This window comes from Pleurodeles waltl, chromosome 8 (genome assembly GCF_031143425.1).
Source record: "Pleurodeles waltl isolate 20211129_DDA chromosome 8, aPleWal1.hap1.20221129, whole genome shotgun sequence".
Classification (NCBI taxonomy): Eukaryota; Metazoa; Chordata; class Amphibia; order Caudata; family Salamandridae; genus Pleurodeles; species Pleurodeles waltl.
The window spans coordinates 345,232,242-345,256,847 of record NC_090447.1 but is presented as its reverse complement, the minus strand read 5'-3'; the positions used below and the strand labels follow the sequence as shown (position 1 = coordinate 345,256,847).

The 24,606-nt window shown below is 44.0% G+C and overlaps 2 protein-coding genes across 5 annotated transcripts in view; one reads left to right on the top strand and one right to left on the bottom strand.

Moving 5' to 3' along the window:
* CASK (calcium/calmodulin dependent serine protein kinase) overlaps positions 1 to 24,606 on the bottom strand; it is a 1,258,500-nt gene that overhangs the window by 674,484 nt on the left and 559,410 nt on the right. For all 3 annotated transcript variants that reach the window (XM_069204206.1, XM_069204204.1, XM_069204205.1), the window contains exon 6: positions 11,443 to 11,545. In XM_069204206.1, the coding sequence (XP_069060307.1) occupies positions 11,443 to 11,545 (103 nt within the window). The remainder of the gene's footprint in view (positions 1 to 11,442; positions 11,546 to 24,606) is intronic.
* Positions 20,043 to 24,606, top strand: part of GPR34 (G protein-coupled receptor 34) — a 49,988-nt gene continuing 45,424 nt past the window's right edge. Inside the window, exon 1 of one of the 2 annotated variants that reach the window (XM_069204202.1) lies at positions 20,043 to 20,145. In XM_069204202.1, the coding sequence (XP_069060303.1) occupies positions 20,068 to 20,145 (78 nt within the window). In that variant the 5' untranslated portion in view covers positions 20,043 to 20,067. The remainder of the gene's footprint in view (positions 20,146 to 24,606) is intronic. The other variant, XM_069204203.1, reaches the window with a different exon arrangement.

Genomic DNA, 24,606 nt, shown 5'->3' with positions numbered 1-24,606 from the left:
AAACAAAGTGCTATATTTTGCTGCATAACAAGCTCTAGTAGTGGGTCTGCATGCTTCCTTGAGAATATCTATACATTCTTGTGGTACGTCTGTGGAAACTGGCTCATGAATCGATTTTATTATTTCTCCAGGCCTTATTCCATCCTGTTATACTCAATTCTGAACAGGCCTAAAAAACATATGCAAAAGGTTGAATGATCTTTACTAAATTAACACTGACAGACAGCTTGTAATGCAAGGCTTGCTTCAAAGAGACACCTCACGTAACATGCATTGCTTCATTCACCCAGCACCAGACAGACATCTGAATGTCCACATAGGTCTGAGGAAAGGTTATGAAGAAAACGGTTTGGTGACCCCTTAAAAAGTCCCAACCGTCTGAGAAATATGCAAGTCACGCTTGTGGTCATGTATCACGCTCCCATCATGAAATGTTGTTCTACTGCGACCACCTGATCAACATCACACCATGTACTTGATTCAGAAATTACCTCTCTGTTGTTCCGATTGGATAATGTATTTTCACATTCTGTTGGTCTTCATGCACAAAAGACTGTATTGGAGTTCTGCAATTCGGCCTGCTTGGACTTGGCTTCTCAAGCAATCAGTTCCCGTGCACGTATTAGATTGTCTTTCTTTATACCCTAAGACTGGCTGGTCTCTGGTTTTGTTCCTGCTCGCAAGGAGGCTTCAACAAGTCAAGACAGCCAAACTCTATTACCTCAGGAGCCAAATTGCTATGTTGAGAGTTTTTGGGACTAGGTGCCTGATTTCAACTTGGATTTTGAGTGAGAAGGTTCAGTCTTTTGGGGAGCTTCTCGTGTGGAACCACAGAGGTCTAGGAGTGTTGTGAACCAAGGCTGATGCACCCAAGTGGGAGCTATAAGGATCATTACAAGAGCAGTTTGTCTAAGCTTACAAACCAGGAAGGGAAGAAGTGGGAGAGGCGGCAAAGTGTAGGCAAATATCCCTGACCAACTCACCCATAGTGCATTGCCCTTAAATAGTGAGTGTGGGTATCTAGTGGTGAAGTTTGGGCATTTGGCATTTTCTGCTGTGGCGAAAAGGTTGATCTAAGGGAAACCTCACTTTTGGAAATATGGTAAGAAGACTTGTGGGTGGAGTTCCCTATCTTGTACTTAAACTGCAGCCCGCCGAGTAGGTCTCTAAAATGCATTGTCTACTCCCAGAAAGTATTCCGCCAACAGGTGAATGTTGTGGTGAACAGCCCACTTCCATATGGTGTGAGACAGGTGTAATAGTTGTAAAGACCGTATTTTCCTACGCCCCACCCTCATTTTTGTAGGTAATACATGGCTGTCATGCTGTACATCTGGACTAGGACAACCTTTTGAGACAGGCGAGGAAGGAAAGTTTTCAGTGCTAAGTAGACTGCCTGAAGCTCTAGGTAGCTTATGTGTAGTGATTGATGCCTGGCATATGTAGTGAAATATGTGGTTTTGACGAATGACTGTGTTGCACCACTTTGCACCTGGATTAGCTGTCTAGTGTTCACCAGTTACAGACATTTTGTATTCAGTTTAGCTGCCTATTGACTTTATGGTAGCATTAGACACTGCCATGTTAAATCTGTTTGTACTTTTCCACATCGTAAACTGTGCTTGATTTCGTGCTTTTTCTCACCAAGGGCTTTGGTTGATAACAATATACTCAGACGGCAGGGAAAGGCCTTGTTTTGTTTTGACACCTTGGGATTGTAGCCAAACCCAAACGTTATTTTCAAAGCAGACCTAAACTAGCTAGCATGTTTGAAATACGAAATGAGGGGGGTGGGGGAAGGGTTCCAGAAAGCTCCTTTTGGTTTTTTAAGATATAAAAAGACCCAGTGCAACAGTGAGAGTGAGAGTTGCCTTAATCAGGATACTTGACGTTGGATGCCTGATATCTGTCCCGTGAGGTTGGAGACCTCTTTCTCTTTTGCAGTCGAACGGGGTCATCCATATTCTTGCTGGCATGAGAAAGATGAAGAGCTCGGCAGGCCCTACGGTGATGAATCTTTACTTCATTATTTGCTTTGCAGTATAATATAAATACATATACTTGCTGTGTACATTGAAGTGGACAATCATTTTGGTATATTTTCCTTTCATTGCTGTGACTATTTTTAAACGTGTGCTTTCAACATGCTAATTTCCTTTGAGGAACCTCATGGTGAAATAATAATAAATGTCTTCTTTAAACTCAGAAGTGCATTCCAGAGATTTTTGTCAGCTCGGTCATTAGTGAAAGCAAAACATTTTGGCATAGATCGGACAGTCTAAAAAAGAGAGGGTGGAGGTTGAGTGCGCACGATTTAAAAGTGTAAATATGTTTTTATTCAGAGAGTTAAAGGAAGTACCGCAAACCATGTCTGAAAATGCATGTGAAATTAAAATGCCTTATGATGTCTTGGCAAATGTGTTTTCTTGTTTATCCAGACTTTCTAAATTTTGGGATGGGTGCCTGGATAAAACAAACTTATTAAATGTGTTTTCATGTTTAGAAAAGGTGCTTTTTGAACTGAATGATATCCCTGTTATTCTTGGCAGGAGGGTTTGGATACTTTTGTCTGCTTATAGAAAAATGCATGAGGAATGTAAACAGTTAGAATATGAAAGTAAGAAATTAAGTGAGCAAGTCAGTCAGAACAAATTATTTCAAGATAAAGCTGAAATCTACCAAGCTGTTACGAGAGAATCTGACTTTTCACATTCCAGTAATGAGGAGGTTAAAAAAGGTGGGGGCCAGTGTGAGCTGCATGAGCAGAGCGTAGTTCATTCACAGAGTAGCCCACACTTTTTGGCAGGAGTTGAAATGCATTCTTTAAAAGATTACACTGAGCAAGAAGTTGGCGATGTTACCGGTATATTGAGACAACTTTTGCACAGTACGATGTGTACAATTAATTCAGACAAGACACAGGTACTGTCGCAAAATGTGCAGTTTTTAGGAATTCAGTGGAATCTAGAACACAGAGAGATGTTGTAACATGTAAAACAAAAGATTTTGGAGTTTGCTGCTATTTGCACTAAGCAAGAGACACAGAGTTTCATGAAATTGTTTGATTTTTGGAAACAGTATGACCCTAATCTGAGTAAACTCTTATCGCTTTGGTACAAAGTAACTAGGAAAAAACATGAGTTTGAATGGAGTAAGAAGCAGCTGTGTGCTTTTGGTTTGGCAAATGAAATAATTTAACAGACTTTAGACTTGTGTACAGTACAAGAGGTAAACATTGAATTGCATGTAACTGTTCAGGGACAATATGCAAACTGGAGTATGTGGCAGAAATGTTTTTTTTGGGGGGTAGGGGGGACACACAAAAGTGCCCCATGGAATTTGGACCAGAAAACTATCTGACTTTGGGGAGCACTATACTCCTTTTGGAAAACAGCTTTTGGCTTGTTATTGGGCTCTAGTGAATACTGAGCAAATAACACTGGAGAATTATGTGATTCTATGACCTGAAATTACATTCATGCAGTGGGTGATCAGTTCATCTAAATCTCACTGAATAGGACATGCACAAGAGGCTACTATCATACACTGGATCTGGCACATACAAGACAGAGCTCGAGTAGGACCGGCAGGCAATGCAGCCCTACATGAACAGGTGTCACAAGCCCCTGTACAGGATGAGGAGAGGGTGCTGGGAGTACCCCAGGTAAAAGAGTCACCAGTGAAATGAAGTGTGCCATTTGAATTCTTGTCCCCTGAGGATAGGAAGCATGTTTCTTTTACTAAAGATTCATTCAAATACATGGGTACTAAAAGAAATTGGAAAGCAGTGTCATACAATCCAGTTACTGGAAAGTTGTTGTCTACCACAGGAGAAGGAAAAAGTAGCTAATATACAGAGTTGTACACTGTGTATCAGACTCTAAAGCAAGAGTTGCCTGGCACCTGTCATTTTTATACTGATTCTTGGTCCAGTGCCAATGGACTAGAAGTTTGGCTTTCCACATGGCATGCACAAAACTGGTTCATTCATTCAAGGGAGGTGTGAAGCAAAGAGTTGTGGGCAGGAAATTTGGGCAATGTTAGAACAGAGTAAAGTCATAGATGCTCATTGTCCCATTGACTCACTAGCATGCTGGTTCAATTCCCTTGCAGACGTCAAAGACAAAAATTCAGAGGCAGAAGTGTCAACCCAGAATTCTGAGTTGGTGGGGATGGCTAAGTGGGCACACCAGAAATGTGGACACCTAGGAGAAAAAGCTACTTACAGGTGGGCAGAGATTAGAGGGATGCATATTCCCCTAGATTTGATAAAAACTGTGATTTTGCAATGACCTGTTTGTCAGCAGACACAACAGAGATCTGTCCCTCAAACAGTCAAAGTTCAATTGGGGAGAAGAAAGTTACCAGGACAGGTAAAAATCAAAGCTATTCTGTTAAATAGTGGAAAAGCTGATTTATTCATACAGATTGGAGACAGAATAGTCCAACTTGTCATAAGTGCAGTGTATGGATGATTGGTAAGGAAGGGGGCTGCCCCAGCCCTTCTGACAGTGCAAGGAAAGGGAAGCTGTGATTCAGCAGATAAAATCCTCAGTGCTAAGGTGTGGGTTGAATCCCCAAATGCCCATTCAAAACCTGCAGAAATTATAGCAAAGGTCCTCAATAAAGTCCTGCTGATTATAAAACAAGGAAAGGAAAAAGGTGAGCACATTTCAAATGACAAATGTTATTTGTAAGAAAAATCATACTTGTTTCTTTTACAGATCTTACTACAACTTGCCACTGACCATGAGTGTGCTGTGTGGTCTTCTTTAGGGGGTTTGAGTGTGGGGTCGGGGAGGGAACGCACTCCGAACTTGAACCTGATTGATAACCTTTGTGGAACACTCCTGCTGCTTTTAAAGTACAAAACCTATGGATCCATTTGGCGCAAATTGTGCTTCACAGATCAAAGTTCTGCATGGGATCAATACAGAGTACAATGGATGTTCTGTCAACATATTTGATTACATATTTCCACTGGAACTAACACATGGCTTGTTATCATCTGATGACTGCTGCCAGTCTCATTAAGCATGTCAAGTTGCAGTTGGCTGGCTGTTTTCATGTGACTTTCACTTACATTCCAGCTAACAAAACAGGCGGGCCATGTACTTTTACACGCCTAGGACTCGATGTTTCCATCTAACTCTATACATACTAGCTATCCCAGAGATGCTATGCAACTAGTTGATTCAGCTATTCAACTATTATCTCAATCAGAATATATAAGCTTCAGTCTTTTCATTGTAGGTGTGTCTGGTTTAAATGTTTATAAGATCAATCGTTAATCCACTTCCATTGCTTTCTAGTGATTGCTTTTATCATTGCATTATGTTGCTGTATACAATGCAAATCCGATTTGCTTACGTTTTCTTTTTATTTTTTAAATAAGAGAAAAGTACACAAATGCATTGATCAAAGGGTGGAAATGTAGAGAAATATATTTTTGACCACTGACTGTGTTGCACCACTTTGCATCTGGATTAGTTGTTCAGTGTTCACAAGTTGCATATTACATTTTGTATTCAGTTTAGCTGCCTATTGACTTTATTGTTGCGTTAGACAGTGCAGTTAAGCTGTGTTTTTCTACATGGTAAACTGTGCTTGTTTTTCGTATTCTTTCTCACCGAAGATCTAGGACATATTATCACCAAACAGTTAGTTAGTCAGCATGATAAGAGTGTACCAGACTTATGTTTTTTCAGTGCAGGTAATGGTATGGCCTTGGGAGAAATGCCTCGAGGTGTTGGCCAGTTCTCAGCGTTTTCCTCCCAGCTCGGACATACAGTAGCCAGCATTTTTTAATATTTCTCTTTCATGGGAGCGGTTTTCTCCAGAAAGCCCTTTCGGTTCTTTAAGATATAAAAAGGTGGCCCTGCTCAGTAGCAGTGGAATTTCCAAGACCTTGGTCAGGATTAGACGTCAAATGCCTGACATTTGTCCAGAGAGGGTGGATATCTCTTTCTTGCAGTTGAACGAGGTCATCTTCTTGCTGGCATGAGAAAGATGAAGAGCTTTGCAAGGCCCTACGGTGATGAATTTTTACTTTATTCTTTGCTTTGGAATTATAATATAACCACATATATTTGCTGTGTACATTACAGCTGAGAATCATTTTGATATATTTCCCTTTCATTGCTGTGACTATTTTTAAACGTGTGCTTTCAACCTACTAATCTCCTTTTAGGAACTTCGTGGTGACATAATAACAAATGTCTTCTTTGCAATGAACTGAGAAGTGCATTCTAGAGATTTTTGTCAGCTCAGTCATTAGTGAAAGCAAAACAGCACACTGCTGATCCATACGCATAATAGTGCTTTTTTTTTTTTTCTTTTAAAACATGTTGCATACCAGTTCATGCCACTGTGCAATATGTGTAAAAACAGTGCAGGAGGAGAGAGAGGTTAAGCAGGAGGAGGACAGGGGAAAAAAACAGATAGGGGTGGGGGTAAAAACGGATGACAGTGGTGATGGGATGAAAAAAGATGGAGGGGGACTAAAGGGATAGCGAGGTGGGGTGAGTGCACCATACAGTGCCATGATCTCTCATAGAAAGCATGGCCAAAAGTAAAAAATAAATAAAAAAAAAAGACCTTCAGGAGACTGTGGCAAGTGGAAGAACAGTGGCCGGGTGCAACATGCTCCAAGACATGGACAAAACCTCAGAGACGACTAGAAGACTGCAGAAGAAAGTGAGCAGACAGCATGAAGCAGAAGGAGTGACCAGCAAGGAAACAAGAGTGAAGTGGAAGCCAACCAATGGCAGGTATCGGTGAGTAATGGGCGAGCTCTAAACACAGTTTTAAGCTTTTTTTTTTTAACGCAACAGTAGTTTTTGCAGACAGTGCATGCACACTGTAGGCAAAACCTAAAAAAAAGTAGTAAAGGAAACCACAGCTATGGAAGGTGTATTGTCCAAAGGAATAACAACATGAGCAATTTCACAATTATATAGATTCTTGGAGTAAGGACAATCAGAGTAAACAACCACAAGTCAAAAGGTAGCAAGAGGAACTAAAAAAAGACCTTTTGGACAACACATGTATTTACCTGTCTCAGAGCATTCAAATCCTCTATCTGTATGCAATTTAAAGAACATGCATAGAGGGTCGAACAAAGGTGGATTCAAAAACCTGCAATACTGAAAGCAATATTTGTGACCTCTGATGCCTGTTCGAGGAATATCAATTAAATTAGCTCATATTTCCACATGTAGTGGACATCCAAGAGCATCAAGGGATTTAGGTGAAAAATGCTGACGCTTATTAAAGAGTTTACCAGATACATTAGAGTTACTACTTGGAGCAGTAGATGAAGAATGTTTATATATTCTATTTTTATCATCACATCTTCTATTGACAGCTAGACTATCAATGCACTAAAGTGGAAATCTTCAGATCTTCCGTAGATCATGTTATGGTGAACAAACATTTAGCACTTATAAGGAATGAAAAAAATAACAGTGACTATCAAAGATAAAATGGCTCGATTGGAAAAAATATAGAATCCATTTCATACATAAAGAAGCAATCCTCACAGACCCACTATGATCCTCTAACACAACTGACCTTCCTTAACTTGTGGCAGAGGAAAGAACAGAATTATTTGAAGATTAAAAAAAAAATAGCAAGAACTTTGTCAAGCCTAAAAGAGTTCACACCAATAAGAGTCTCCTCTCCTGTCGCTCTCCACCTTGATCAAACTTTGAAAAAGTATTACAAAAGGAAGGTTACTTCAATGTTTTGGGTTGCATGTAGATGAATGCAATGTAAGTGGCCTTGGAATCTAACTATTACACATATTTATTCCTTTGATTCAGATGTAACTTTATAATCTCCGGGTAAATAAAACATTAAATTGTTTCAAAAAAGGAAAAACTTTATGGCTGGTGACTAAAAGGAATGATGAAGACCACTCCCGCTAAAGCTGAAAAGAAATTAAAACACAAGATCAAAACACTATGACTGGAGACAAAACCTTAACAACAGCCTTTCGGATGTAGCCTGTTACAGAAAAAAATAAAAACAGCAGCCAAAACCCCGACCTTCCAGGCATAGATACTTGACATGTGTAGGAAGTTGGCTCTGTATTACTATATCAAAATGAGATATAGTGTGCACAGAGTCCAGGGGTTCCCCAAGTGGCTTGACAGAGGCTATAATAGATAATACTAATGCTCTGTTTGTGGAAGTGTGGTCGAGCAGGTAGGCTTATCAGAGGGTTGTGTTAAGCATTTGTTGTACACACACAAGCAATACGTGAAAAACACACACTCAATGACTTAACTCCAGACCAATAGGTTTTTATATAGAAAAATATTCTTTGGTTAATTTCTTTCTAGAACCACAAGATTCATTTAGCAGGCGAGTACATTAAATGAAAGGTACTTTGCATAGTAATACTTAGGTGGATTCAACAATGTACACAGTTTTCTTTAAAATGGCAAAAACTATTTTAAAAGTGGACACTGCAATTTTCAGCAGTTCCAGGTGGAGGTAAGTAAAGCACAGTTTCAGAGGTAAGTAACTGACTTACAGGTTGAGTCTCCTGGGCATAGGTAGCCCACCGTTGGGGGTTCAAGATAACCACAAACACCAAGCACCAGCAACACAGGGCCGATCAGGTGCAGAGGTCAAACAGGAGCCAAAATAACATGGGCACCTATGGAGATAGGGGTACTCCAGTTCCGGTCTGCTTACAGGTAGTACCCGCGTTATCAGAGGGCAGACCAGGGCGGTTTGAAGGAGCACTGGGGAGGGGGGCCCAAGTAGGCACAGGAACCACACCCTCAGCGGCACAGGGGCAGCCAGGGGCAGTGTGTGAACTGGGCGTCAAGTTCTCGATAGAACTCAATAGAGGGATCCTGTGGTCAATTAGGTGCCGCAGGCAGGGCACAGGGGGGCTTCTCGGGCAAGCCACCAACTGGGCAAGGGTGAGGGCTGCCTGCTGGTCACTGCTGCACCAGTGGTTGGTTTATCTCGGGCCTGGGGGCTGCCGGTGCAGTGCTTTTCCAGCCGACATATCTCTTCGTCTTAGGCAGGTGTGGTCAGGGGGGGTCCTTGGAATTCCCTCTGCAGGTGTCGTCGAGGGAGTCTAGAGAGGTTAGCCCAGGGTGGACACTGAGTCGGAATCGCCTGGGGATCCTCTCTGGCTAGTTAGTTTTTCCAGACACGGGCCAGGGGCATTGTGTGTAGGGTAGTTCAGACTCATGCTTCTTGGGAGGGGTGGGAGTCCCTTTAAAGATGGTTTCTTTTCTTTTGTTGGACAGAGCCTCTGTCCACAGGATATTCTTGGTCCTCGTGATGCAGGCAGTCCCCCTGGAGGCTTTTCAGGAGTCGCTGGTCCTGCAGAACGCGTTGTTTCTTTTCTTGCAGCTTTTTGAAGAAGGAGACGGACCGGTAGGGCTGGGGCTGAGTCAGTTGTTGTCTCCTTCTCTTCTCTGCGGGGTTTTTCAGCTCAGCAGTCCTCCTCCTTTCTTGAGGTCGTCAGGAATCTGAAGAGCTGGGTCCAGTCACCCCTAAATACTAAATTTAGGGGTGTGTTACGGTCAGGGGCAGTAGCCAATGGCTACTGTCCCGGAGGATGGCTACACCCTCCTTGTGTCCACTCCCTCTGGGGAGGGGGCTCATCCCTGTCCCTATTGGTCCTAATCCTCCAAGGCAAGATGGAGGATTTCTCAAGGAGGGGGTCACTTCAGCTCTGGACACCTTAGGGGTGGGTCCTGGCTGACGGGGTGACTTCTTATTTTTCTCATGATCTCTCAGGACTTGCCGCCAAAAGGTGGGGGCTCATCTTGGGGGTGGGAATCTCCACTGGCTGGAGTGGCCTGCTGCACTGTAACACCAGGCTTGAGCCTTTGAGTCTCACCGCCACAGTTACAGTTCCTGCGGGGGGAGGCGTGAAGCACCTCCACCCAGGACAGACTTAGTTTCTGACCACAGAGTGCACAAAGGCACTCACCCCATGTGGTCAGAAACTCATCTGGAAGTGGCAGGCTGGCACAGACCGGTCAGTCACACACTAGCAGTTGGGCTAACATACAGGGGGCATTTGTTTTCAATAAATCCTACACTGGCATTAGTGTGGTTTTTTTGTGCTGAGAAGTTTGATACTAAACTTCCTAGTATTCAGTGTAGCCATTATGGTACTGTGGAGTTAGTTTTGACAAACTCCCAGACCAGATACTTAATATGGCTAGCCTGCACTTACAATGCCTAAGAATGGACTTCGACACTGTAGGGGCATAGTGTTCATGCAGCTATGCCCTCACCTGTGGTATAGTGCACCCTGCCTTAGGGCTGTAAGGCCTGCTAGAGGGGTGACTTACCTATGCCACAGGCAGTGGTTTGTGGGCATGGCACTCTGAGAGGAGGGCCATGTCGACTTTGTCTGTTCTCCCCACTAGCACACACAAGCTGCAAGCAGTGTGCATGTACTGAGTCAGGGGTCCCTGAGGGTGGCACAATACATGCTGCAGCCCTTAGAGATCTTCCCTGGCCACAGGGCCCTTGGTACCAGGGGTACCATTTACAAGGGACTTATCTGTGTGCCAGGGCTGTGCAAATTGTGGAAACAAAGGTACAGTTTTAGGGAAAGAACAATGGTGCTGAGGCCTTGTTAGCAGGGTACCAGCACACTTCCATTCAAAGCTTGCATCAACACTAGTCAAAAAGTGGGGGGTGACCATGCCAACAGTGGCATTTTCCTACAATATGGAAAAAAAACATGCAGATGATATATGCAAATCTTGGTATGGCTGGGCACGTGGGCTGCACAAGCAACCGCTCTTTGACTTAAATCTTTTCAAAGCTTTATCAGGCTGCTTCACTCCTCGCATCCAGCCCAAGGATTCCAACATATGGCACATGTGAAGGTACTAGGCGGAAGCATAATGGAAATAAAGGCAGTTGCTGGGAGGAGTTTGGTTTATGTCTTTCAATTTGGCATTATATTTAAAATATCTGCTTTCAGTTACACTCGGACAATTATTTGTGAATAGATTTTGCAACTGCCAAGGTCTAAATAACGCTCCCCTTGAAACTGTAAACAACCCACTGCGGTGTTTACTATAGGAAACACATACATATTTATGTTTTAAAAAAGTATCGTTTAGTTACAGCGCTTTCCACCGTTCTGAAAATATCAAATACTCATGTTATTTTAAGCGTCAATTAATTACAACCAAATGCATGAAATAGCCGGAATAAATATTAAATGGTAACAATGCTTTTAACAACTTGGCACTTCATGTTTACTGGAATGCGATATATGTGTTAAATCCCAAGCAGGTCTGTTTAAAAAGTAAGTCTTTACATTTATTATGAAAAAATTAGGCTTGTTGAATTTCTACTGCAAAGATGTGAATGAAGAAGTCCGACAAGGTTGCATAAAATAGAAATAAACGAAAGAATAAAACAAAACAAAAAACTATTCCTCACCTCCTGCCACCAGTCCAGATTCTCCCAACTGAATTGCTACCCCAAAACCTCCAAGTTTTACAGGTGCAGAATTTTCCTTCGAAGCAAGCAGCACACAGTGCGGCTAGACAAAAAGAATAAAGTCACAGAATGAAGGAAAACTGCTTTTTATGAATACATACGTAACATCTTGTTCAACAAACGAAAGCTTTTGAGTCTTGCATATCATTGTAAAATGAGAGCTAATCACTATTTTTTTTATTTTTTTTTAAATCAAGCAGACCAGAAAAGTTGGGAAAACGCTTTCACACCTCTCTAATCTGTAACTGAAATGGTACCTCTTTAAACACCTAACTTTGGATGTATGAAGTGTGCGCAGGTACAATGATTAATGCATCATTTCCATGAACATTCAAAATGAAGCACATGCCTGATAACCCAAGGTGTGAGAAACTACAAAACCCCGTTCATGTACATTTATAACAAATAATAATTTGAAAAAAAAAACATTAAAAACACACACACACACTTCGTCCAATTGATGGAAATTGTGAAAACAAAGAAGAAAAATAAAAAATTAAATTAAAATAAAGAGTAGAAGAAGTTTGTTTTCTAGGTCTACAGCAGTAGAAAGGAAGGAAATGCAGTGAATCAACACAGTCAAAATAAAACCTAAGGATAAAGTGCAAAAATAAAAACAAACAAAAAGAAAGAAAACAGTGACACTGAGACTTTCCACCAACAAGGGCCAAATCAGTCTGACTGTTGAATGTCACTGATAGTGAAAAATATGAGGAAATAGATTTAAACCGGCTGTCTTGTCTCTCTGAGAGCTGTGCTTAGCAACAGCTCATGACCATCCCACGGCCTGACAAAGACTTTTAGTTTGAAAGAGAGCTGCAGTACAGAAAGGCCCACTTGTCTTTTCTGCAGAAAAGTGGGCTTTAACTGTTTATTCCTTCTTGAGCTGATAATAAGCGTACCAATTTAGTGGGGCAAGAAACCCACATTTGTAATTTTTAAACATAACCTGTTGCACGGCATACTGCGGCTAACCAAGAACGTCGAAGGGCTTGGAGCCCACCCACTGCTTACTATTGGCTGGCTTTCCTTGTCACTCCTATTTGCCTGCTTCTTATTCATATTCCAGTTTGTCGTTTTCATGTTCATCCCTCCCATGGAGCAGAGCCTCTTCACAATTGCTTTGTTTGACTACCATCTTTTTCAAGCACTACTTTGTTCTTTTGTGTGAAGCACTCCATTATGGTGCATGTGTTTTAAAGTTGCCTTCTTCCTAAGTCTCTCTCCCTGCACTCTAAGTTGACCTCTGTTGTCTGACTTTTTCTCCCCACCCCTCCCTTTTGTGCTCACCCATGTACACCTGCAGGATCCAAGCTGTTTTCAACCAACTCTGTGTTGCCCCCCTTTTGATTTTGAGTCTCCTACAGCCCTTCCCCTCTGTTGCTTTCACCTCCCCTCCTGTGTGGATTAACCATTCGCCCCACTCACCCTGTGTTGCTTTGCCCTTCACCCCACAAGTTGCTTCATAGTTCCCCCTACCCTCGACACTGTTGCTTTCACACCCTCCATCAGCCCGATTTTTGTTTAAAAAAAAAAAGGCTTTTGCATGTTTTCTTTTCTTTTTAGTTGCTGATCCAAATTGAATTGTTAACAAAGCCTGTGTCATTTTGTAGGCACGCTTGAGTGATGCACGCATCTACAAAATGCATCGGGCAGCATCCCAAGTCTAAGACTTTTTTAAGTTTTTTTTTTTTTTTTATAACTTTAGCCGTGCTGCACTCCATTGGGGATGCTGTGTAGGGAGGCAAAAACCACTGGCAAAACAAATAGATCCTAAAAGTAAGACCTATTGGCCTTGTCCATTCATTATTGTTACTTAACATGTGTACAGTGCACTGCCACCACTAGAGTGGTCTTCTAGCACTGCAGTCTTGTGCAGATTAGTTGAAAGCTAGGGTTATATTAATATCTGGAAAAGAGTATTGCTACAGAGAAGTGTTTCACTGCTTGTGTGCTGGTTCAGGAAGGACCTGTCTGGCAGTTCGGGCTGGACTGTTACTATCGCATCATCTTTTGTGGCTTTGGTGTAACGCCGTAAGTGGCCACCGGTATGCCCAGGAACTAAGCAACATCCGCATCCGCATCCAATCAGAGCAAATGCCCAGAAGGGGTCTTGTGCTCACTGTGCCATTGGAACTAAGCTACATCCGGCTGAAAAGCCCCAATGAGAGCGAAGAGCAAGTTACTTATCTTCGGTAACGCTTTTTCTGGTGGATACACTAGCTACCTGTGGATTCCTCACCTAATGAATTCTCCCCCAATGCGCAGCATTCAACGGAAACTTCTTTCCAGCTCTGCACGTCGGCAAGGACGTCACAATTGCCCGACTCCACTCGGCTCCGTCTGATGTTATCATGGCAATAAGAGGTCCCTGCCGGCGTGCGGACGTCAGTTTACACCATTTTTTACGTGCCTCTGAGGCGAACAGGTGAATACCGACATTCCATACTCATTATGATTGTATCCAAGAAAACTTTTATACAAAATTTAATCAAATAGAAATAGCAAACAATATCAATACATATCTGCAAGAATACACAGTCATAAATATATACAAATATATATATACACACACACACACATCCTCTCATAATTCAGCAATATACAAATATACACCCAAGGAAATCTCGGTATGACCAGACATACTATGGGGAGGCGGGTGGGACCGTGAGGAATCCACAGGTAGCTAATGTATCCACCAGAAAAAGCGTTACTGAAGGTAAGTAACTTGCTCTTCTGATGGATACAACTACCTGTGGATTCCTCACCTAATGAATAGAGTCCCAAAGCAGTACCGCCTCAGAGGTGGGTGTCTGACTGATCATACCAAGAAATCCTGCAGCACAGACAGCGCAAATGGCTAACCCTCCTCACCTCCGAGTCCATGCAATAATGCTTTACGAAGGTGTGGAGGGAGGCCCAAGTCGCAGCCTTACAAATGTCTGCCAATGGACCACCACTAGCCAGGGCCGATGTGGCCTACTTAGCCCTGGTGGAATGGGCTCTGATTCTAACAGGAGGAACTTTCTTTGCTAATGAATAACGGATCTTAATACAAAGAACGACCCACCTGGATAGTGTGTGTTTGTGGACGGCCTTCCCCTTCCTCTTCCCCGCGTATCCGACAAAGAGTTGGTCATCCAAACGGAACTCTCTTGTCCTGTCTATGTAAAAACTCAAGGCCCTTTTTGGGTCCAGTCGATGTAGTCTCTCCTCCTCTTTAGATGGATGTGGACGAGGATAGAATGACAAGAGTGTGATAGACTGCCCCAAATGAAAAGAAGTCACTACCTTGGGGAGGAAAGCCACCCTGGTCCTCAGCACCACCTTGTCCGCATGAAAGGTCATAAAAGGAGGGTGAACACAAAGAGCTTGAATCTCACTTACACGCCTAGCAGATGTGATGGCCGTAAGAAAAACAGTCTTTAAGACTAAAAATCTCAAAGGGCAAGAATGTAGAGGCTCAAAACGTGAACCCATTAAAAAGGTTAGAACCAGATTTAAATCCCACTGGGGCATAAGAAATGGAGTGGGAGGAAACCTTTTGGTAAGCCTCTTCAAAAACCTTAATACTAAAGGGGATTTGAACAAAGAGGGTTGATCAGGTAGGCATAAGAAGGCTGAGAGAGCCAAAGATAGCCTTTGACCGTAGCAACAGCGCAGCCTTGCTGTGCCAAGGACAATGCAAACAACAATATGTCCGACAAATGGGCACTTAAGGGATTAATTTGCTTCTCTCCACATCAAGTAACAAATTTAGCCCATCTGCTTGCGTAGACAGATTTAGTGGAGTGTTGCCTGGCTGATAAAATAACGTCCACCACATCCGGTGGGAGAGAAAAATAACTCGGATTGCCCGTTCAATCTCCAGGCATGAAGGTGCAGGCTCTGGAGGTGGGGGTGTAGAACCTGCCCCTGCAACTGCGAGAGGAGGTCTGCCCTGTAAGGGAGCCGGAGTGGAGGGCACAGTGAGAGATGGAGAAGGTCCATGTACCACACCCTTCTAGGCCAATCCAGAGCTATTAAGATGACTTGGGCCCGGTCTTGGCGAATCTTCCTCAGAACCCGAGGAATCAAGGGTATGGGGGAAACGCGTAAAGCAACTGGGCGTTCCAGGACATCTGAAACGCGTCCCCAACGCTTCCTGCATCGGATACTAGAGGCTGCAGAACAATGGGTAGTGCACGTTCTCCCGAGTGGCAAATAGGTCTACCTGAGGAAATCCCCACATCCGAAAGATGTAAAGGACCAGATCTGGATGAAGACGCCACTCATGATCAGTCGAGAGGAGCCGAGTATGACTGTCCGCACGCACGTTTTGAACCCCGGCCAGATGGTTTGCCATTAAGCAAATTCGATGGTCCCGTGCCCAGGACCATAGCTGCAGAGCCTCTCTGCAGAGAAGGTACGACCCTACTCCTCTATGCTTGTTGATGTACCACATCGCCGTTGTGTTGTCCGTCAGGACTTGAACCGACTGACCGCGAAGGGAAGGGAGGAAGGCCTTGAGAGCCAAACGTATCTCCCGCAATTCCAGCAGATTGATATGAAACATCAGCTCCACTGGAGACCAATGACCTTTGATCTCCAGGTCCCCTAGATGAGCTCCCCACCCCAGAGTGGAAGCATCCGTTATCACTGTGGCCACTGAAGGTGGTAGTGAAAAAGGCCTTTCTTGAGAAAGGTTGCCATTCACAGCCCACCATCGTAGATCCGCTGCAGTGTCTCTGGAGATCTTTATTGACTCGACAAGATCCCCTTTGTGCTGAAACCACTGCCTGCGGAGGCACCACTGAAGAGCCCTCATGTGCCAGCGTGCATGAGTGACCAACAGAATGCATGAAGCGAACAGACCGAGCAGACGAAAGACCTTGAGGACTGGAACAACCGCTCTCTATCAAAACATTAGAATCAACGCCTGAATGTCCTGAAGCCGCTGTGGCGGAGGGAAGGCTCGATTCAATGTTGTGTCCAGTACTGCCCCTATGAACAGGAGGCGTTGAGAGGGCTCCAGGTGAGACTTGGGCACTTTTATCGAAAAGCCCAGACTGAACAACAACTGGGTTGTCATCTGCAGGTGATGATGCAGCATGAGCTCCGGAGACTTGGCTTTGATCAACCAATCGTCCAGGTAAGGGAATACTGCTATTCCCTTCCTCCTGAGATTTGCTGCAACCACCATCATCACCTTCGTGAAGACTCAAGGCGCGGAAGTAAGACCAAAAGGAAGGACCGCAAACTGGTAGTGTTGCGACCCCACCACAAACCGGAGATACTTCCTGTGTGACTTGAGAATTGGAATATGGAAATAAGCACCCTGCAAGTCAACAGACACCATCCAATCCTCCTTGCTCAATGCCAAAAGCACCTGTGCTAGAGTCAGCATTTTGAATTTCTCCTGTTTGAGGAACCAATTCAAACTCCTCAGGTCCAGGATAGGTCTCAAACGTCCATCCTTTTTGGGGATCAGAAAATACCTTGAATAACATCCCTGACCCCCTTCCTGCTCAGGAACCAACTCCACTGCACCTTCTGGCAATAGGGATAGAACCTCCTGTTCTAACAACAGGAGATGGTCTTCTGAACAAAAGGAAAGACGGGGAGGGAAGGGAGAAGGAATCTCCCGAAAGGGAAGGGCATAGCCTTTCCTCACAACACTGATGACCCAGGAGTCTGATGTGATCAACTCCCACATGGGAAGAAAAAGAGACAACCTTCCCCCTACAGGAGATACATGGGATGCAATGGTTAGAGGACTAGGGTTGCTTCCCCTGTTGCCACCCCCCCCCCGAGGAAGAGGCAGGGTGCTGCTGTTGGGTGGCCCCTCTAGTGCGGACTCTACCCCACCCCCTAAAAGATCTGTAAGGGAGACTTGAGGGCTGCTGGCCTGTGTGCTGCGATCTTCCACGAAAGGACGCCCCTCATCCAAACACCCTAAAACGTCTAAATGACCTAAAAGGGGTCGAAGCAGCTTGCAGGCCCAAGGACTTCGCTGTTGCCCTACACTCTTTGAAGCATTCCAACGCAGAGTCAGCCTTAGTGCCAAATAACTTATCGCCATCAAAGGGCAAGTCTAACAGAGTGGCTTGGACATCTGTTGAGAACCCAGACGTATGTAACCAAGCATGACGTCTGGTAGCGATTGATGTTCCCATGGCTCTGGCAACTGAGTCTGTGGTGTCCAGTCCTGATTGTATGACTTGTGTCGCTGCAGCCTGGGCATCCGTAAGGAGTCCTTGCAAGTCCTGGGTCATATCAGGCAGCGCAGCTTTAGCCGCATCCATAACAGCATGAATGTATCTACCCAGGATATACGTGGCTTTTGCCGACTTAAGCGCCATGCTGCAGGACGAGAAAACCTTTGAAAACTGCTCCATCCTTTTGGCAATGGCTCCGCAACAGCAGTGGCAGGATGTAGCACCTCCGTCAGGATATTTGTCTTGACCTGGGCAACAGGAAGCAGGAGATCTAAGAAATCAGCAGCCTTTCTTATCACAGAATGAAACGAGGCTGCCTCCTCTGTAAGCTCCCCTGGTGAGGCTAAATCCCATTCCGGGGAAGTATCCAGCCCACTGACAGAATCTAACCCCTGAAAGTCACCCAGGGGCTCCACAATCTCCCCTTCCTCAAGGAGCTGTCTCCGGTACTCTCCTTCCTCCAACAATCTCATGGCTTCCTTCGGGCGCAGCTTTGCTTCCAGCCCCGGCGTCTACAAAGAGTTGACCAACGTCGAAGAACGGTGTCGAGTAGGTGTCACCACACGATCTCCGGACCCATCCGACGCCGGAGATCGATCCATCGGCGCCGTGGACAGCCGATCTCTACCAACCGAAGCCATCAGCTTCGGGACGACTCCATCTGGATAGACACCGGCGTCAAAGACCTTTCCACCGACGTCGACGGCTGCACAGCCGGCACCGGACTAGCGCCCCCTGCCAGACAGAATAGCATGAACGGCATCGTTCTATAAGGAACAGGAGCGCCTAAATTAAATGCCAAGGGACCAGTGGGGCCAGCCGGCGCACCACCTCCTGGCGCCATGTTCTGAAACATGGCAAACATGGCATTAAGGAATGCCGCTGGATCCAACCCCGTAGTTGGGAAGACAGTATACTCCTGTGGAGCCGGAGCCAGATCCTGGATATCCGACTGCGCCAGAGAGAAGCGAGGACTCCGAGGTTCCACCACCTCAAAGACCGACAGCGCTGGAGAAGTCTGCGGAGTCGAAGGCTGGGGAGTCACCGTCGGGCTGACCTCCCATGACTTATGGCGCCGAGCAGATGGAGACCTCAAACGGCTTCCTCTGGAACTACGCCGGGAATCGTGATGGTGCCGCTTCCTATGACTCTTCGCCGACTTCCTCGACGAAGATCTATGGTGACTTCTCTTCTCCTTTTTAGCCTTCGCTAAAAACAATTTGGCTTCATGCTCCTTAAGAGTCTTTGGATTCATTTTCTGGCACGAACCACACTCCTGAACGACGTGGTCCGAGCTCAGACACCAGAGGCAGTCATTATGTGGGTCAGTAACTGACCTACGACCTCAGCATTCTCTGCAAGGCTTGAATCCTGACTTCCTCAGAGCAGACATTTCCGAAAACACAAAGTATCCCTTTCAACAGCAATCGACACAAGAGCTGGAGAAATAACCGTTATCGAAGGCACGGAAAAAAGGGAACTGACGTCAGCACACCGGCGGGGACCTTTTATTGCCATGATGACTTCAGACGGAGCCACGTGGAGTCGGGCAATTATGACGTCCTCGCCGACATGCAGAGCTGGAAACAAGTATCCGTTGAATGCTGTGCATTGGGGGAGAATTCATTAGGTGAGGGATCCACAGGTAGTTGTATCCATCAGAAACAGGTTGCAGTTTGTGTTACAGTTCAGGGGTGGCCTGGCAAGTTCAGGCTGGACTGCTTACTGGAACAGAGTCAAGACTGATTTACATGTGGCTAGGTCCAAACTGAGGTGGCACGGTGGGCAAAAGAACATCAGTGTGTAATGTTACCCAGAGCAATTGCCAGTCGTTAGACTTATCTCAAAGCATTCCAACCATCACTTTTTTTGTATTTGATCTAAAGTTCTAGTAACCATTAGGATTCTATAAACTACTGATAAATTAATCAAGAAAAATCAGAAATCGACTGAGCTGCTGAAGAAGCATTATCTCGAACGCAGTAAAAACTCGATTCGGTTTGCGGGACAGCCAATCAATTCCAGTACCATATAGTAAGAATTCTGTAATTATATTTTATAGCAGCATATTCTGCAACGGGAGGGGCAGGTTAAAAAAAAAAACATCACGAGGAATCAAATGTAGCTGAAGGGAGTGAGATGAAGGGAAAATATGACAACGCGTACACCTTAAAGAAGAAACTAAACAAACGGTTGAATGGCACATTGCGTTCTGACAGCCAAAATGCTCCTTTAAAGTCGAATTTAGTAAGTGACAGAAAAAAAGTCTGGAAAGCGGCAACGGTGGAGCTCGTGTGCTGCCCTTCTCGCTGACACAGCTGAATCGTGTCACACCCCTGGAGGCAGAAGCTCTCGCCACATCGAGCTCATGAGAAACACTTCATTTCCCTTCTGGGTAACAGCGGTTAAAGAAGCTGCAGACAAGCCACCTCAAAGCCATAGCAAGGTTAGTGCATAACTCTATTCTGTATTACCTATGGGAGTAAATGAGTTGGTAACATTCAACGTTTAAAATAAGAGGCAAGTTTGAATTACCGTCGTGAATCCGAAAACCAAAGGCTAAACACTAATGGAAGTTGGGCTGGCAAATTGGAGAACTAGGTAAACAATCATATTTGTGGCAAAAACTGCGCGGTTCGTTAAAAAGGCAATACATTCCTTTTGAAAATTACAGCAATCTCAAATCGCGTTCTATAATCAACGCCAATATAAAAGTATTTAATATTTTGAATTTCTCAAATAATTCTATAGAGATTTCTAAAAGAAGACTGCTATGATATGTGCGCTGATAAAAAGAATCCTGAAATTCGTTCCTAAGTGGAACACTACTTTGTATTAATAGATAAATATTCACTTTTATGGCGGTAGGAACCATCTGAACTCACTCAAATCGCGAGTCTCAAGGGCAAATTGCTCAAGAAAGGCTTAACTGTAAGTATGTTCACCTTAACATGTAGTTGTGAGCAAGCTTACACGACTACCACGGTATCTTGGGCTACCTGTCCACAAACGCATTTTGGGTATGAAACTCTATGTAAATAATACAATAAATATAACAGTAATCAAAAGTGTTAGGATTTAAGAGACAACCTTGCAAATAAGGAGCAAAGATGCTGGATGAAAGATATTAATTATTAAGGCTAGCTGCACGTTTACATTAAAATATTCGTGTTTCGAGGAACTACTATGAAATTAATAAAACTGATTGACTGGCGATATACTTCAAAATGTAATTCATAAACCGATCTGAAAATGCTATTTATTTATCAGTGGGGATGGAAGAAGGTGGGCGAGATACAGAACAGGGGTGGGAAGAACACGTAATCCTTTTTACTACAAAGTTCATTACAAATGTCCACAAATTATACTCGTAGAGCACTTGATTTGGCAAAATGATTAGTATCTTTATTTCCACTTAGAATAAAAAGTAATACATGATTTCCTGCATTAATGAGTCTCTTGCGTGCAAAAGAGAAGTGTTTGAAGCGAAATTTCAAGTAATTTTTAGAAGCTTGGGGATGCAAAACTAAGCAAGTTTCGCTACTCTAATTAACATTTCTCCCAGCTGTAGTACTGAAGGTATAAACCCATGCTTGCCTTGTCCATCTGAAAACAAATGCAGCATTAGATGGGGCTTGTACAGTTATGAATTAACACAATATACATTACTGAAGGGAATATACAATTCGAGGAACATAAAACCCTGTTAGAGGGGCCAGCTAGTGCACAACTTGTAACAAACAAGGTCATGCAGCTTTTGCTACACAGTTTGTGACGGGTTCGTTCCCACTGCTGTTTTATCTCGTTAATTCGATAATCCGAGGGAGACTGCTTTTGGGAGGCTCGCGGCTGGTGGAATGCAATGTTCGGCACGTCAGATCGAGGAAGGACAGAATGTATGAGGTCTGATTAATGCTCTAGCGACAAGCAAAGTGAGAGGTGGGGATTCACGTTTAGGACATGTCAGAGGAACGAAGACGCGCGCAGAACATTAAAAGCAGATTCAGTACTCCCCCTTCGGTCTCTCCACGTTTCAAACTGAAAATCAATCCAACTGAGTGGAGAAGGCGGGGAGAGATATAGTTGAGGAAAAGGAAACACCGGACTCTTAAAAGCACAAGGTGTGGCTAGTGGTAAACTTTAAGGAGCGAAAGTAAAATGAGACCATACCACCTTGGTTTGGTCTTGCCAAAGCTTGTATTATTCCATGCTCCGGCATACTTTTACATTTGGGCGGACAAGTTGCTTCTGCACAAGTCTCTGCTCTGCTACACTGACATATTCCTACAGTGGCAGACATCAATTTAGTGCTCGAGTTATCTCCTATACTTGTGTCCTATTATGCCTACCGCAATGTTGCTAAACCCACTCGTAAACCCGGATACACCTTATATTCTACACACACTGCTGTGCATGCACGAGTGTCCTAGTAGCTCGGGAGCACAGGGACGACCAAAGCACTGAGAATACGGCCATCAACTGGCTGCTATCCCGGGGTGTGAGTACAAAATCCCAACCACGGAGACGTAGATTCCCAGGTGATTACCACTACTTGATCCCTTCCCTGGCACTAATGAATTTACAGTGCTTTCTATTTAACCTCCCACTCGTCCCCGTTACCCACATCAAGGGATGGGAACGCTGGGAGATGAAAGCTCAACCCGCACCTTTTTCTGTGGTTGCCTTAGCTAGATTTTGGCAACAAGCTTTGCCACCAGATTTTTCTTTAACCCCTTCACTGTCAGGCCTTTTCCCCCTCAGATGCCAAGCCTTTTTTTTTGGCTATTTGGGGCAGTTCGCGCTTAGACCCTCATAACTTTTTGTCCACCTAAGCTACCCACACCAAATTTGCATCCCCTTTTCCAACATCCTAGGGATTCTAGAGGTTACCCTGAAGGAGACCAAGAAATTAGCCAAAATACAGCGAAAATTTCATTAAAAAAAAAAAAGGGTAAAAAGGGCTGCAGAAGGAGGCGTGTGGTTTTTCCCCTGAAAATGGCATCAACAAAGGGTTCGCGGGGTTAAAATCACCATTTTCCCAGCTTTCAGGAACAGAGACTTGAACCAGAAAACCCAATTTTTCAACACAATTTTGGCATTTTACTGGGATATACTCCATTTTTACTATTTTTTTGTGCTTTCTGCCTCCTTCCACTTAGTGACAGAAATGGGTGTGAAACCAATGCTGGATCCCAGAAAGCTAAATATTTCTGAAAAGTAGACAATTCTGAATTCAGCAAGGGGTCATTTGTGTAGATCCTACAAAGGTTTCCTACATAAAATAACTGCTGAAATAAAAAAAGATTGAAATTGAGGTAAAAAAAATAAAAATAAAAAAATAAATTCTCAATGCTTTTTCCTGCGAGGTCAGATTTTTGAAAGCAATATACAGTTACATCTGCTGGACCCTTCTGGTTGCGGGGATATATAGAGCTTGTAGGTGCATCAAGAATCCTAGGTACCCAGAGCCAATAAATGAGCTGCACCTTGCAATGGGTTTTCATTCTATACCGGGTATACAACAATTCATTTGCTGAAATATAAAGAGTGAAAAATAGGTATCAAGAAAACCTTTGTATTTCCAAAATGGGCACAAGATAAGGTGTTGAGAAGCAGTGGTAATTTGCACATCTCTGAATTCCGGGGTGCCCATACTAGCATGTGAATTACAGGGCATTTCTCAATTACACATCTTTTTTACACACTATCTTACAATTGGAAGGAAAAAATGAAGAGAAAGACAAGGGGCAATAACACTTGTTTTGCTATTCTGTGTTCCCCCAAGTCTCCCGATAAAAATGGTACCTCACTTGCATGGGTAGGCCTGATGCTCGAGACAGGAAACGCAACATGGACACATCACATTTTTACATTGAAATCTGATGCGTTTTCAACAAAGTGCCTAGCTGTAGATTTTGGCCTCTAGCTCAGCCGGCACCTAGGGAAACCTAGCAAACCTGCACATTTCTGTAAACTAGACACCTAGGGGAATCCAATATGGGGTGACTTGTGGAGCTCTGACCAGGTTCTATTACCCAGAATCCTTTGCAAACCTCAACATTCAGCTAAAACAATACTTTCTACTCAAATTTCGGTGACAGAAAGTTCTGGAATCTGAGAGAAGCCACAAATTTCCTTCCACCCAGCGTTCTCCCAATAAAAATGATACCTCGCTTGTGTGGGTAGGCCTAGTGCCTGTGACAGGAAATGCCCCAAAACACTATCTGGATACATCAAAATTATCAAATACTAAACTTATTTTTGGGGGGGGGGGGGGGCGCAATCTGCGTTTTTGGTTCAGGGCTCAGCAGCAATACAGGGAAACCTATCAAACCCAGACATTTCTGAAAACTAGACACCTGAGGGAGTCCAGGGAGGTGTGACTTGCGTGGATCCCCCAATGATTTCTTACCCAGAACCCCTAGAAAACCTCAAATTTAGCTAAAGAAAATCACCTTTTTCCCCACATGTCTGTGTGGGATCACCGCACCGGGACAAATTTCCTACCACCCAGCATTCCCCTCAGTCTCCCAGTAAAAATGATACCTCAACATGTGTAGGTGAGCCAAGGGCCTGTGACAGGTAAGAGCCAAAAACATGTCGAAATTGAGGGGGGGATCCAAAGCTGGTCGAGAAGGGCAGTTTGAAAAAAAACATTTTTAGGCTGACAAGTGCAGCAGAATTTTTATCGTTATAGATGGTAAAATGTTGGGTGGTAGGAGTTTTGTGGATTCCTGCAGATTCTGGAAGGTTCCATCACATAACTGTGGGAAAAATGTGTGATTTTCAGCAAAGTTGGAGGTTTGCAGGGCATTGTGGGTAAGAAAATGGTGCGGGGTGCATGTGAAGCACACCACCCTGGAATCAACCAGATGTTTAGTTTTCAGATGTGTCTGGGTCTTGTGGA